The 14,259-nt window shown below is 50.8% G+C and overlaps 5 protein-coding genes across 5 annotated transcripts; 1 reads left to right on the top strand and 4 right to left on the bottom strand.

Annotated features, from left to right (window-relative positions):
* Nucleotides 1-332: 332 nt before the first annotated feature.
* On the bottom strand, nucleotides 333-1,305 carry IAR55_004257 (40S ribosomal protein eS30; the record flags this gene model as incomplete). Its single annotated transcript, XM_066947357.1, has 6 exons — nucleotides 333-363; nucleotides 645-692; nucleotides 843-850; nucleotides 912-928; nucleotides 1,089-1,140; nucleotides 1,255-1,305. The coding sequence occupies 6 exons, from the start codon at nucleotides 1,303-1,305 to the stop codon at nucleotides 333-335; spliced, it is 207 nt and encodes a 68-aa protein (XP_066801771.1).
* Nucleotides 1,306-1,869: 564 nt separating this feature from the next.
* Nucleotides 1,870-3,171, top strand: IAR55_004256 (uncharacterized protein; the record flags this gene model as incomplete). Its single annotated transcript, XM_066947356.1, has 5 exons — nucleotides 1,870-1,908; nucleotides 1,968-2,037; nucleotides 2,110-2,354; nucleotides 2,496-2,700; nucleotides 2,801-3,171. The coding sequence occupies 5 exons, from the start codon at nucleotides 1,870-1,872 to the stop codon at nucleotides 3,169-3,171; spliced, it is 930 nt and encodes a 309-aa protein (XP_066801770.1).
* A 253-nt stretch (nucleotides 3,172-3,424) lies between these two features.
* Nucleotides 3,425-6,270, bottom strand: IAR55_004255 (uncharacterized protein; the record flags this gene model as incomplete). Its single annotated transcript, XM_066947355.1, has 9 exons — nucleotides 3,425-3,615; nucleotides 3,741-3,945; nucleotides 4,012-4,077; nucleotides 4,137-4,323; nucleotides 4,448-4,498; nucleotides 4,590-4,647; nucleotides 4,726-4,738; nucleotides 4,799-4,880; nucleotides 4,967-6,270. The coding sequence occupies 9 exons, from the start codon at nucleotides 6,268-6,270 to the stop codon at nucleotides 3,425-3,427; spliced, it is 2,157 nt and encodes a 718-aa protein (XP_066801769.1).
* A 2,670-nt stretch (nucleotides 6,271-8,940) lies between these two features.
* On the bottom strand, nucleotides 8,941-10,010 carry IAR55_004254 (60S ribosomal protein eL34; the record flags this gene model as incomplete). The annotated part of the gene is made up of 5 exons (XM_066947354.1): nucleotides 8,941-9,022; nucleotides 9,161-9,239; nucleotides 9,434-9,458; nucleotides 9,520-9,561; nucleotides 9,894-10,010. The coding sequence occupies 5 exons, from the start codon at nucleotides 10,008-10,010 to the stop codon at nucleotides 8,941-8,943; spliced, it is 345 nt and encodes a 114-aa protein (XP_066801768.1).
* Nucleotides 10,011-10,694: 684 nt separating this feature from the next.
* Nucleotides 10,695-13,424, bottom strand: IAR55_004253 (uncharacterized protein; the record flags this gene model as incomplete). Its single annotated transcript, XM_066947353.1, has 1 exon — nucleotides 10,695-13,424. One exon carries the CDS (start codon nucleotides 13,422-13,424, stop codon nucleotides 10,695-10,697), a length of 2,730 nt encoding a protein of 909 aa, XP_066801767.1.
* Between the last annotated feature and the right edge of the window lie 835 nt (nucleotides 13,425-14,259).

The following is a 14,259-nucleotide window of genomic DNA, read 5'->3' as shown; positions in this document are numbered from 1 at the left end:
CGAAAGTTGTATATTCTGGTGCCGTTGGGGTGGGTCGACATGGGCTAGAACACCAGTGGATAGACAATGTTGTTTGACAATCAGTAACGACTTGATGAATGACAAAACTTCTCTTGGTGATCAGCACAGTCAACTTCCGTAAGCTCTCCTCAATTCGATCGATGAGATCAGTCAATCTCGCCTTAGTCCAGCTGAGGCTTGCTCCGTCGCACATTGCACAGATATGCCGAGAAAGTTTCCATAGTCATGATGAATACGAGTACACTTGCTCGATCCACCATCCTTGGATATCTCCACCAACTCCAACTCCAACTCGATCAAAGTCGTTCCGTTTAACCGGACTTTCCAGGAGGTTGCTGGTTCCTATATTGGCGAGGCGAGAAAAGACACGCAGATTCGTCAGCGTCCTGATCTTTCTGCTTTGCTCATATAGATATGTAAGAGGCATGAGAGAAATGGTTCAGATAGGAGCGAAAGACATTTGCTAAAAGTTTGTCGATCATGATTTGATCTGAGTGAACTATGCGTGATTTTGTAGATCATCCGGAGTTGGTGATTGTGTGCGAATTCAGGAAACAGAAAACGAGAAGGGATGGGAACGTGAAGAAACCCAGAGAATAGTTGAAGGGAATAATGGTACTGACATCTTTCTCTTCTGAGCGACACCGCCGGGTCCGACTTGGATGTTGACGCTGTGGAAGGACACGTAGGGTCAGCAGCGATCTCAAAGCATGCAGAGACGTGGAAGAGGTACACTCACAATCTGTGTAAGGGAAGGACGAGAAATGGATCGACTGATCAGTAAATTCTCCTCCAGTATGATCTCTGTCACTTCGACGTACCGTCGGGTCTGCAGAAGTAAAATCGTCAGCAAAATGTACACAAAATGACAGTTGATCGATATAACTCACGTATTGGAGCCTCTTCTCTGCAAGAGTAAAAGCACACTTTGTCAGCACAACCTTCTCCTAGCGCTCCTCAACACCATCGCTCCTTCCCATGTAGTCGTGACACGACCCGATCACAGACCCCTCAAACCTGCCTACTCTCCATTCCTTCACATCTGAACCCAATGAAAGACCACTCACTTGCTCGACCCTTGGGAGTCTTCTTCTTCTCCTGCTTCTCGACCTTGGGGCACTACACGAGCAGATTGACGAATCAGCGCCCGTCCAATAATCTCTCATTTCGTCCATTCATTCGCCCTCTCCCTCGTCTTCTCTGTCCTCTTCTGATTGCAAAAGTTGTACCCACCTGAGACTTGACTTTACCGGCACGAGCGAGGGAACCGTGGACCTTACCCATCTTGACTGTGAGCGGCGAATACGAGATGGGGGAGTATTCGACGTGACGAAGTGATGAAGGAGGTAGGAGGGGACGAATTGAATCAGCGATCGTCCACGAGCAGAGAGGAATACGGGACGTTGGCGACAAGGAGGTTTTGACTCACCTTATGTTTGCTAGTGTTGAAGGATAGCAGGAAGAAGAGGAGGAGGTTAGTGAGTGAATTCGATGAAAACGACGAATCGGCTCTGCGTCGGTGGTGCCGTGCAGTCAGTCAGTGGGTGAGTGGGTGGGGACAGAGATGTCTTTGGAGTGCCCGTTTCGATTTTGGTCGGCGTTATGGAGATTACCTTTCAAGGTCAAAGTGGCGGTTTTGCTCCCATCGGGCCCCCGCAATTCACTTCTTTTGAGTCGGGTTTGACTTTTTCCGTACGGTGGAGATGACATTGTGAGGGGTAAGTTGTCGAATGCTTGTTCGGTATGCAAGGGGAGATCAATGACTCTGACAACAGGATGGCAGGACAGAACGGCGCAGCGCTCTCGAGCGAGGGAGATGGCTCTTCATCCTTCAAGAATGTGTATACCATGGCTTACTTGGGTCCAAGAGGGACATATGGTGAACAGGTCAGTGGTCGGTCTTGATTTGACTGAACTGCTGTGATGACTGACGCAGTGAATATCAGGCAGCTAGGGCGTTTGCATCGCGTTACAACGACTCATCGATAGATCTTATCCCATGTCCCAGTATATCAGGTGAATGACTTCCCAAGCGATAGCTTCACGCGTTGCACTGCTGACATGGTCTGCCATTTCCCTCTGGAACAGAGGTATATTCTCACCCGGCCGATTTCGTGGTCTTACCACTCGAGAACACCCTGCAAGGAGGAGTCGTCGAGACGCTCGATAACCTACTTTCAATCCTGCTCACTCCGCCATCCGAATCGTCGAGAGACGCACATACGAGAAGGAGGAAGATCGTGATGGATCTGGCTCTGCCGATCCGACATTGTCTCGTGGCTAAAAAGGGGACGAAATTGGAGGATATCAGATGGATCAGGAGTCACGAACAGGTGGGTGTCTCGATTCTCATTCCAAGACAATCTGCTTCCCACCTGTCGTATATCGATGCATAGGGTCACGGTCACCTGTCATTCGTCGTTCGCAGAACCCCACTTCAGGTCAATGTGGAAGCTGATCTCAAACCAATTTAGGCTCTTGGTCAATCAGCTCAATTCCTCTCTCGCCATCTCCCTGCCGCATCACTCCAACCCTACCCATCCACAGCAAGAGCTGCCGTTTCCCTTCTGTCCGAGGCCGACTCATCAGGTCGCGGAGCTGCGCTCTGTTCCAAGGCGATCATGAGCCTGTATCCTGCTGAGTTGGAGGTGCTTTTCGAAGGTACTCAAGCCATAGAGAGTGAGTGAGCTTTGACTTGCATCGACACCGCTTCGTCCACATAGCCATTCCCTCTCTATCGTTCGAGATCACTGAAGAAAGTTCGCCTCGTCCTTTGTAGACAACTTCACTCGATTCCTCTTACTTCAACGAGATACACATGCTCCCCCACCTACACCTACATCGTCACACAATTCTCATCCTACGCATTTCTACGCTCTTCGAAACGCATCGCTTCTCGCTCCCGTCTTATCTGTTGTAAAACCGATCGAGATCCACTCCCGACCTTGTCCACCGAATCCGAATCCCCATATATCGAATGGTCATAAAGATGAGGGGGAAGGTTTATTCCCAACTTGGTATCTGGTAGAAATATCATCAGTAGCTCAGGGGGAGGAAGACAATGATGATGGAATGAGAAGTCTTGATGGTGTGGTTTGCCTGGGATCGACAGCGGGACGTATGACTCCTGAGGAACTCGCTGTGTTGTAGCAGAGGTCGAGAGAGGAGAGGAAAGCCGGAAATGAGTTTCGTTGACTGAACACATTTGTGTATGGAAATGTTGTAATGCATATCGACCTATACTACAGACATGTGCGCTAACCTATCCGTGGCATCTAACTTCACATATATGTTCTACTACGAACTACTACGAATGTCCACCTCTTCCATCACTTGGATCTCATCAATGTTCGATGGCGCTGATAATCGTGTGAATGATTACTGATATGTGTCTCTCCTCCCGTCAAACCCCAGCTTCTCCTCTTGAAGAACGGATCCTGCCGAAAGAGCGACCAGGACCTGCTGAAGTGGGAGTGACGGGCACCGAAGTGTAGGTCGAAGCCGAATATGACGTCTTGACGACAGGAGTGGGTTCCGGAGTCGGCGGAATGGATGGGGAACGGGAGAACAGTCTCGCGGGACATGCGGGTTGATCTAAGGGAGAACAACAGTGACGATCAGTACATCTCGCAAGTAAGATATAGTATCAACGTTTACGAGCCTTCACGACCTAGTGGACGCGAATGGAGATCAATGAGCAGAGTTACAGAATCACTCACCACTCTCTGTCGAACCAGGTGTCCAGATAGTCAACTTCCTCCGTTTCCGCTCACTTTTGTCGGCCCAGGGGGAGATTCGAATCCTCTTCCCATCGATACTGAGACCCAGATGTTCGACCTCCGATCGCGGGAGTGATCTCGTCATCGCAAGCGGCTCTTCATCCGAGGTGTCGCTATCACGGTCATAATTCTGACCTTCTTCAGACTGATACTATCACATCAGATCTGGGTCCTTGCACAGAAGGACGAAATCGATACTGGATGTACTCACTTCAAGACTCCATTCGTCCGCTTGTACATCCACTTGATGCCCGCTCTCTCCACCGACTTCCGATCCCTGTGAATCGCAATGAGCTCCAAACCCTCATCCAAACCGAAGCAGGGACAGAATCTTACCTGATTCGTACCATCAGACCCAACTTCCGGTCCAAGAACAACTACGCCCGTCGTTGCCGACATCTTTTCCTGACCAGAAACGATTCCATACTTGTCCTTGCCATGACGGAAGATATCGATTGGATAACCTTGTCCGACCCATATCGATCGTACATGTTCCCAAGTTGGAACTTCGACCGTTTGACTCCTGCCACATATACAAAACTGTCAGCATGTAATCGCTGACGAACGAACGACTCGTTCCAAAGTGCAGAACAGTGTGACGACGAGACATTGAAGGAGGAGGAGTAAGGGGGATTGGAGTAACTTACCTTTTGTTTGTACCAGGGACTACTGTGCGTTTGAAACCCCAAGGTTGATAGCTGGATATCATTCTGAATTAGCAACCTCTTCTTGTTTCAGCAGACTCGCTTTCGGAAAGGAGGATGCGCTTGTACTGTAGCAACCACTCACTTGGTCATATTACGCTGGAAACTCTCCCACTTGCTGCTCGTCGCGTTCTTGCTGTACACTGTACATCAGAAAGTATCAGCGCATGTGCATGAATGCACCAATGTTGTGCAGCACGTAAAACGGCATTGGCACGGACCATCCTTGGCGAACTGGAAACACCATCAGCATTGCCACACTTGGCTCGTACGGGGACGCCACATCCGACTCACATCGATAGTATTGTATATTGTCGCGACTCGTTCAACGGGGTCCCAGTGAACCCATTCCGAATACGTGGGATCCGTCAACATGCTAGGGTGATCAACGGGGAGAATTAGTATCCGGTACCCGACTAGAGTTGTGGTGCAAGTCTATGCAGGAACGAGGAGTAAACTCACTGATAGGCTGCGAAGAGGAAATCACCCGTTGGCAAAGCCGCACTCGTCTTTTGTCCTTTCCTGATACCCATCCTGGACGAGGTAATCTCCCTTTTGATCTTCTCATTTCTGTTCACCTCGACAGACACACCATCCAGGTCGCGCTTGTTACCACTACTCCTTCTCTTTTTTCTCTCAGCCTTGACCTTGGTCTTTCGGCTGATTATACGCGGAGTACGAGCGTCAACTTGAGTCACGTTTCTTCGAACTAGTTGAAGCCGAAAACGAGAATTGGGAACGAATTCGGGATCAGTCTCGTCGTCATCGCTATCGTCATTGTCATCGTCATCGTCGTGGTCGTTGTCGTTGTCGTTGTCGATGTCGATCTCGCTCGAAGATTTTGGAAGTGAAGAGATAGATTGTGATTGACTATCGGTGCCACCATTTTGACCATCGACCTCGACCGCACCAGAAAGATTCCTCGCCACTTCCAATGATCGAGATGGTCTTGGCCAAGTGTATTCTTCTACGTCCGAGACAGAATCCGAGTCCGAGTCAGAATCCGACACCGACACATCCACAGGTTGTGCCGAGTCAGGACTCATGAAGATGGAATCCGTCTGAGCTGCGGTCGTGGAAAGCAAATGGACGTTAGAGAGCGAGGAAAAAGTGTTGATAGGCGAAGACAATTGCGATCCGAAGATAGATTGCGGGTGAGATGCGGATGCCGATGATCTGAGTGGGAAAAAGGGAGGAGTGATCGGAGCTGGAGGGAGGAGATATGGGTGGTTGTGATACTGGTCGAACGAGTCTGTCGTATATGAAGAAGGATGACCAAGGATCTCTTGGAGTCTCCCGGAAGCCGAGGGCTGAGTATATTGACTTGGGTAGACGACCGGAGCGGTGACGGCCTTGTAGTGCGACTGGCCAGCTCCACCATGAGAAGAAGGGGCGTGAGCAGGGCGCTCATTTTCGTTGATCATGTTGAACGATATGTTACGGTTGGAGTGCGGAAGATCGTCAACCTCTCCGCGAAAATCGGTATGGTAGTCATGAGTGGTATTGTCAAAGTGGCTGTTGTCATATACGGTTGTCGGGCGATGAAGTCCGTTGTGGATGGGTGTGAGATCAGAGAAGAGAGGTCTATTGGAAGATTGATAAGGCTCAACTCTGACAATGCCACCAAGGGAAGAACGAACTGGATGGCGATGAGGAGAAGGAGAGGAAAGATTGGTAGTATCGTGACAGTTGTTTGGAGGTCTGATAGACCAAGGATTCAGGGTTCCTTGCGGAGGAGGATGAGAAGGAATGGTGGCGGAGTCCATGTTGGCAGGGAAAGAGGAAACGAAGCAGGCAGTCTAAGGTAAGATACCACTGGCAGATTCAGCAGAAGCACAAGGTGAGGGTTTCAAACGTAGACACGAGCTGACGCAAACCACAGGTAAAGGCGAGAGGGCGCGTGGAGCTATTGTGAAGGGAACGGCAGGGGGATGTCCACTCGATTGAATGTGTTCTGTGTATGTGAAGGCAGATCGAAGATAGCAAAAGGAGATGGAGGGAGACGGAATAGACGTGTAGAGGTGAAGCTGTGAGAGAAATGAAGACGATTCTGTATGACCGAAGACCAAGGAGACGGGTGTGAAGGGAGACGAGGGGAAGGAGGAAGCACACTTCCCTCTTCATACTTATTTTATCTGTATGCAAATCAGACTTTGACCACTTCCCTGTCCATATTCAGCAAGCGAGGAAGCACTGTGCGGTGGAAAGGACTCTGAACACCTTCTTCTTCTTCCTCGTCCTCAACATCGTCGTACGACGGGGAAGTCGTCAACAAGCCCAGATACATGGTCCGAGCCAGACCTTCCACTTCTCCTCACTCCCCTCCTCTCGGGCAGAAGACGAGAGGCGTGTTGTCATAGCTCGCAAGCAAACCAGATCTCGGACGAGGAAAGAATCTTGAAAGGTATTGGTCCACACCCTGCTTCACGTCGAGGTTCGTCAAGTCAAGTCAAGGTCCCTCGTACCTATGCTGCACAGACCTTTCCTTCCTTCTCCAGCAGAGTATCTTGACCGGAACGAGCAACTCACTCATCTGGAGGCAGGGACAGAAAGAAAGGCGATTCGGCGTAATCGGAGCTGCAGGGTGTGTGTTGGACGGTCGGATCGTTTCTCTCCATCTTTTGGTGGTCAGTGACATCTTTCCTTCTTCCATATTTCGACAGTGGTCAGGACGATATCTGACCGCCACCTTTCGTCACGGAGCATCTGTTTCAGCTCGACCAGAGTAGTAGTATAGTATAGGAATGATCAGCGAGGGGATTTGAGATCTGTCGGGTGGAGCATCATCTTTCCTTCTTCTTCCTCCTCCTTGCTCTCATCTTTCTCGGCTTTCGTCGTACATCTGCTCATCCCATACCAAACTTGCTACCTTTCAGATCTAGCGCATTCCGGAAACGGAAACCCTCCCTGTCCTCACTGTCACTGCGTTTCCGAATCGCCTCGACCGAGGGGTGAACTGACTGTCTGCGGGGGCAGAGGGGGAAAGGTATCAACGAAACGTTCCATCTTCCCTCCTATTCTTCCCTCCTATTTCTTCCAGGTCTTGCAGAGTATGGATAGATCTCGGAGGAGTTTAGTCCAACAAATCAGTGACCGTAAGAGGTAAGTGAGCAAATCAGACATGATGGTCAGAGGCTGTGTTCTTGGATCGAAGCCCTGTCGGTGTCTCCGAGATTCGGTCGTCGAGTGACTTGTAGCTGAATTCTTCTCGATGTCTATGGATCATAAGGTCTATCTTTCTCCCGGACCCGACTCCCAGCTTGAGCTGTTCAGTATCGTCCCCATGCTCATATGACTGGATAAGAGCGAGGTTCATGTGACGACGATGATTGGGATGCAGTCAAATATAGGACGAAATGAGATGTGATCGAACAGCCTGTGAGCCCGTCGGCGCCACTTGAGTATTCAAAGGAGGGTGATCAAATGATCAGACACCCTCGTGCCTACTGTGTACAGACCGACCTTCTCTCCACTGCGCCTCACTTGGGCCCAGACTCAGATGTCAGCAATGATTGATCAATTGACCATCTCCGTATATCGCTCGAGAGAGTATGTCATGGTGTGAAGTGACGCGATGAGATGCAGGGATGTGGAGGTGAGCGATGGATGTGTGGAGGAAAGATCAGCGTCCAAACGGTTGTATTATTGTATGTACTGTTTGTTTGTCTGTTTGTTCGTTTGTTTGTAGTCTCAGAATCAAAGTCATCGACATGACAAGGCAAAGGAAGGCATCATCATCACACAGCACAGCGCAGGTATGCATGCACGTTGTCCATCTCATACATTCCAGTCATTTTCCATCGCACGCATGTGCAACACGGCTGTAGTCAATTCGGAGGGGGATTGTGTTTGTTTCCAGCATAAGACGAGGAGGTGGACAGAGTACCTGCAGGTGCGAGCAATCACCAGTTGACCGAATCTCTTGTGCAGCAGCACGAGGACAGTTCGAGCATCAGCTGAAAAGACTGAGGGTCATCCCTGGAGAATGGGCATTTGTCACCGTCTCCTCCTGTAGGCGTGTCACGTTGACCACAACAGACGACACATTTCCGAGCGCCGACTCAGTGGACGTCTAATTCACTTAACAGCACTTTACGCAACCCGACACAATCCTCATACTGCCAGGTCCCCATGCACGGAGTCTTGGTCCCGCCGCTTATCCTCCGAGCCGTCTTCGCGGACCCAGCCACCCTCCCATCCTTCATTGATATCAGTGCTCCACAAATCAGTCAGTACCGCTCTGTCGAAAGACTCTCTGCCAGACGGCACCGCACACGTCGTCTCACACCTCCACAGAACCAGAATTCGCGTTATGCCGAGATGATACATCGCCCTCCTCCCAACGTCATGAATGCTAGATCCTCATGTATCCAAAGAGAATCGTCTCCATCCAATCATCCATCCATCCTACTCCTTGATCCCATGCCGGACACCGTTTACTTCTTGGAAGCAGCGGCCTTGGCCTTGAGCACTCGCTTGACGATGGTAGCCTCCTCGATCAAGAACGCTCGGGTGATTCTGATATATGGAAATGAAGACGAGAGCGATGAAAACATCAGATGTGTCGATGAGAGATCGCGATTGAGAGATGAGAGAAGGAGAGGTGACAACGATGATCAGTCACTAATCCCGTTACTCAGTGGCTATCGCACTCACCGCTGCTTGACACAAGTGGCACAGACGGAACCGCCGTAAGCCCTGTTGACGGTCTTTTGTCGCTTGGAAAGGGTGGCGTCTGAAAGGGAGAACAACAATCAGTACGAGCTCCGCTTCATCCTTGATCCGACATCCCGGGATTCCCCTCATCCAGTCCACTTGTCCATCCGTCCTCCATGATCATCATGTCGATCACATGAATCAAGGCGTCACGGATAGATGGGCGAATGACAGGAAGTACGAGAAACAGCTGGATAAGGAAACAGCACTAACATTGACGGGGTCGGAGAGCGGGGATCTGCATAGGTGTGGGATCAGTACGATCGTCCGAATGTCAGAGTGGGTAGTAATCAACTTACACCAGCAAGAGCGTCACCACAGTCACCGCACTTAGGAGAAGACTGAGAGGTAAGGATGTAGGATCAGCATAACTGTTCGTTACATCTTATAATCCGGTCCATGGTCGTCGTCATGTCCATCCATCACTCCCTTCCGCTCTGCTCCCACCGTACTCTGGACATCCTCATCACAGCACTTCTCCTCCCCGGACATTCCTCCATGCTGACCCGACTTCTGATCCATCTCAACAACGACGTCGAGGTCCCCCCATCGCTCCTTTGTGTACTTCTCCATACCATCCTCACTCCTCCTCCGCTACGTCACTATCCAGCACCTTGTCTACCGTCCCACCCGAACCCTCGCCCTACTGCACACCCAAACGTCTTCAACTCACCGCAAGCTTCTTCAAGTGGTGAACGACCAACTTTCCACCGGGGGTCTTGACGACCCTCCTCCTGTTCGAGGTGGTGTTGTAAGGCTGTCTCTTTCGGAGGGTGACTCGTTGGGCCATTTTTGATCGTGTCGTTTGGTGTGTTGAGGGTTAGAAGGAAGAGGAGAGGAGGAGAAGGACACAAGTGATCAAAGGTTTTGCGGTCCGACTTGCTGTGCCAGTGCAGTGCGGTGCGGTGTGCGGTACAGGTAGGTGAGTGAGTGAGTGAGTGTGAGTGTGTACAACGACAGAGCTGGTAGCACACAGTCCTGGTGCGAGGGAAATATTGAATCGCCGAAGAAATGTCCGACTGCTTCATGAGCCAAACAGAGTGTGGCATTCCCCTTCCCACACACCCATAGGCACAGTCGGATATAGGTTGACTTTATCGCCGATATTCGCGCGTTGTCGCGTATACCGTCTTCTCCGATACGTTGCAAGTCACCGTAGGTTCAGTTGTCCGATCGTCTATCATTATGTAGACCAGCTAGCATCTCGTGCACCACACATCCACGCAGCATGAGCTGTGCATCGCTGCCCAAAACTTGTCATTATAGGTGCATGAAACAAGACATGGTCATATCCAAAAGTAAAAGAGCTACAACGGTATAAAACCCATGATCGGGATTCTTCGTGAATCAGAGAGCAAGTGTCCGGTGTATATGAGATTCGACTCATTAAAAACGTTAGGAAATAGGCGAGATGGGTCAATGAAAGATTGCAGTATGAAATGTCAAAGGAAGATGATCTTTTGTTTGGAGCGAATCAGCCTCGGACTGTTGTCACCACTATGGCCACTACCACACCAGCGATGATCAACGTTGATGTCGAGATGATTGCGGCCCACCTGGACGCTCTGACCATTGGATCGGGATGACAAAGCCACGTCGGTGAACGGGAGGATGTGGTATGACTGTCGGCTTTGATTGAAGGAGACGATCGACCTACCGCCCAACCAGCAAAGAACCAAAGACCGGGAATGATGAAACCCAGTATGAATAGATACATGGTCAGGCGAGGTCGAACAGAATTGTCAGCCATCGAAGCGCCCTTCTCCAGGTCCGTCCTGCTATCGCTCTGCGGCAGAGCAATCGTAATCGGGGCTGGTTGAGGTGAAACGTGTGGCGTGACACTGAAGTCTGGTGCTTGAATGTCAATTGGCCCACCCGTCGGAGCTTGAAACGAGGCGGGGTAGGAAGAGCGGTCGTAATTTGGGCGTGGAGTCGTCTGAGATGAAGGATTCTGATCTAAAAGTTTGTAAGACGTTCTTCGGAGTTGCCATTTCGGTGTCATCGGCATTTGGGGGAGGACAGGCTGCAGCGGTGTCTTGAACTCTGTCTCTTCTTCCGCTGCGTGAGTCGGAGATTGGAGTAGTGTTGTTGGAAGGTGGTGAGGATGAGGGTGAGGTGGATATGGGAACGAGTAGGTCTCCGATGAAGGATAATAGACTTCCCCCTTGACCGCCTCGTCCCCATCCCCAGCCATCTCCTCCACTTCTCTCTCCACTGAGCTTGGTAGTGACGCTATTGCCGTTTGTACTATTATTTGTGTTTGATGGATATCTCGGTGAGGCAGTGGTATTGCGTAGGAGGTGATCGAGGGGGTCGAGTAGCTCTGACGTTGGCAAGGTTTCGAGTACTGATATTCTCTTGCTTGGACGTACGCCGATGTTGGTGCGTGGGGCACGCTTGGGTCCGGCAAAACCAGATCGATCGTTTCCATCGAAGAGTTGTGGTGATCCTGGACCTGATCTTGACAGTTGTCTTCGATCATGTTGATCTTGATCTCGTCTTGATGGTCGACGTCTTCGCCAGAGTGGTTCAACTCCTTCATCTTCATCTTCTCCACCTGCATTTGCGACTGCACTTGCCTCATCCCATCCTCCCCTGTGTGAAAATCCACTTCGTTGTCTTCTTCTTCTTCTTGACACGCCAATTCTTCCTGTAGCCAATTCCCCAAAAATCCCAATCCCCAATTCGTGGCATCATTGGGCGGTTGCCCGGAGCTCAGATCGATAGGAGGATCCAGTTTGCCCTTTTGCCTCAGCTTCGAAATGTTACTCTTCTGTCGACGAAGCGGTCGGATAGGTTCATTCCTAGGCACACATGCAGACTCTGCCGAAGAGTTACTGAGTCGACTTGTGGATGCGATGGGCTCCGGTGAGGGAGGGCCTCGAGCATGCTGAAAACTGGCTGTCGGAAAGGGGGCCGAAGGGGTAGGAGCATTGAAATAGTCATCTTGGTCAAAGAGTGGTGACCGTAGCCATGCCTTCTCGCTCATGAGTTTCGTTCCGAGGTGAACTCCATCTTCAAGAGCGAGATCATGTAGAGTACTCGCATACGAGTATCTGAACGGGTTTGAGCTTTGGTAGCTGCCATTGGAGTGACTGTCATTCGACTCGTTCATCGATGGCGGACGGCGTTCCAAGTTGGAGGGAGAAATGGCTCGACCCCCATCGGACGAGGTGACGGAAGGTTCCAAGCCCGTTGGCGCAGGCAAAGCAGGTGGTGCAAGGTAAGGATCAACCGCTGTCATCTGCTCGGACCGAGGTCGGATAGGTTCACTGGAGGCCCAGATAGCTTCTTGCTGTTGGTGACCAGGTCTATCGTTCCATGCTTTCACCAGAACGTGGTAGAAATTGGGATCTTCCATTTCTCTTGATCCCACACCTTCCAACTGACGAACCGTGTGCGCCAGAGCGACGATTCTTTTCCGTCTTCGAGTTATCTTCTCGGGGGAGTCTATCACCTCTTCTTCTCCCTGAGGTTGTTCCGGAACATAGTGTGCTGCTGCTCGTAGTTCTACGGTTTCACCGGAGAAGGAACTCGCCCACGAATAGGTAGATGATTGGAGCGACTCATGGGCCGAAGATGATGGTATCGATCGTGCTTTACCATCTGGGTGTTGAGGTGATGCGCAGCCCAGGGCGAGACCGAGCTGGTTCGGAGTGATCAGGGCGAGGTCAGGTGAGTAGACTCCGGAGTAAAGAGGGGAGGATAGGTCAGGCGTCATGTCCACTTCTGCGGGCGATGCGAGGTCGACATATTGCTGTCTACCTGGTGGCGGTTGCGATTGACGACCGAGACTGACGAGCTGGGGAGGCTTCGTCACAGGATGCCGGCGAGAGAGCAGACTGAGTGGTCTCCAGCCTGCTCTGCTGTGTTCTCGGGACCGTTCTTCTGCTGAGACAGCAGCCATCGTCTGTCTCTTCTCTCTCCCTACTCTCCTCTCCTCCTCCAGTCTAGCCTGCTCCATCTCTATCATTTTCCGGTGCTCCGACCCGTCACGATGACTGTGCAGATGAGCAAACTCAGCAGCGTGTCTATCCTGGAAGAGTTGTACCGAGGCGGGCACCAGATTGTGTCGGTACCGAGGTGTACGCTGCGGAGCCGTATTGGTTGTAGTAGCAGGGAGAGAAGGTGACGAGTGTCGATGGGGTGTAGATGGAGGTGACGACGAGCTGAGCCCGGAAGCCGGTGCTACAGCTGTAGACATGATGATGACTGTAGGATGACTTTATCAATGTCCGACATGATGAATGCACTGAATATTCAAGAACGAAAGACCAGACGCACATGAGGAAATCCAGCCTTGTTACAGACTACTCGCTTTGAGTAGTTGGTGAGTCGTGAATGGCGCTCGTGGAGATGAGCACAGGATAAGGATTGATGGTGGTGATCATACAGAGAGATGGCATGGTGCGCCCCTTGACTCTGTTTCGAGCTTATGCTGTATAGAGCGACATCAAGATTTGAGGCTGATTCAGATGAGAGGCGGTGTGAGGAGAGGGGATGGCGTTGAGGAGGTGCACGTTGCGAGAGACAAGATGCTATGATGGAAATGCAGACAGACAGTAAAGACAGTGATGATGGCGTCGGGTCGTGAGTGGTTGCGAGCTGTTTATAAGTGTGACTGAAAGAGAACGAGAGCCAATGCGGGAAAGAAAGATTGAGAGATGGAGATGTTTATGTGTAAGTGTTTTGGGCTGTCACACAACTCGTCCCGGCCACGTGTTCGATGTTAACGCTCGCATTTCCCGATCAAGCAATAATCGTGTAACTCATCATTCCGGGTGGCTTTCCCCTGCCATTCTCCAAGTGCCTATCTGACAACATGGGCCAGTGATGGATGGTATCGCCAGACTGGTCAGTAAAACAGCCATATCGAGTTCGGTCGTCAGTAAGGTCGACAGCGAGAGCTTTGCAAGTCGAAATGATGCTGGACGAAAATCTCGCTCCATAAATCCGTCACAATACTCCACGCTAGACTGATGTGGAATGTGGAACCAAAGTATAACAAGTGTCTGCTGGCACCGAGATGTCTTCCATTG

This window comes from Kwoniella newhampshirensis, chromosome 8, assembly GCF_039105145.1.
Source record: "Kwoniella newhampshirensis strain CBS 13917 chromosome 8, whole genome shotgun sequence".
NCBI lineage: Eukaryota > Fungi > Basidiomycota > Tremellomycetes > Tremellales > Cryptococcaceae > Kwoniella > Kwoniella newhampshirensis.
This window is presented reverse-complemented; position numbering and strand designations above follow the sequence as displayed.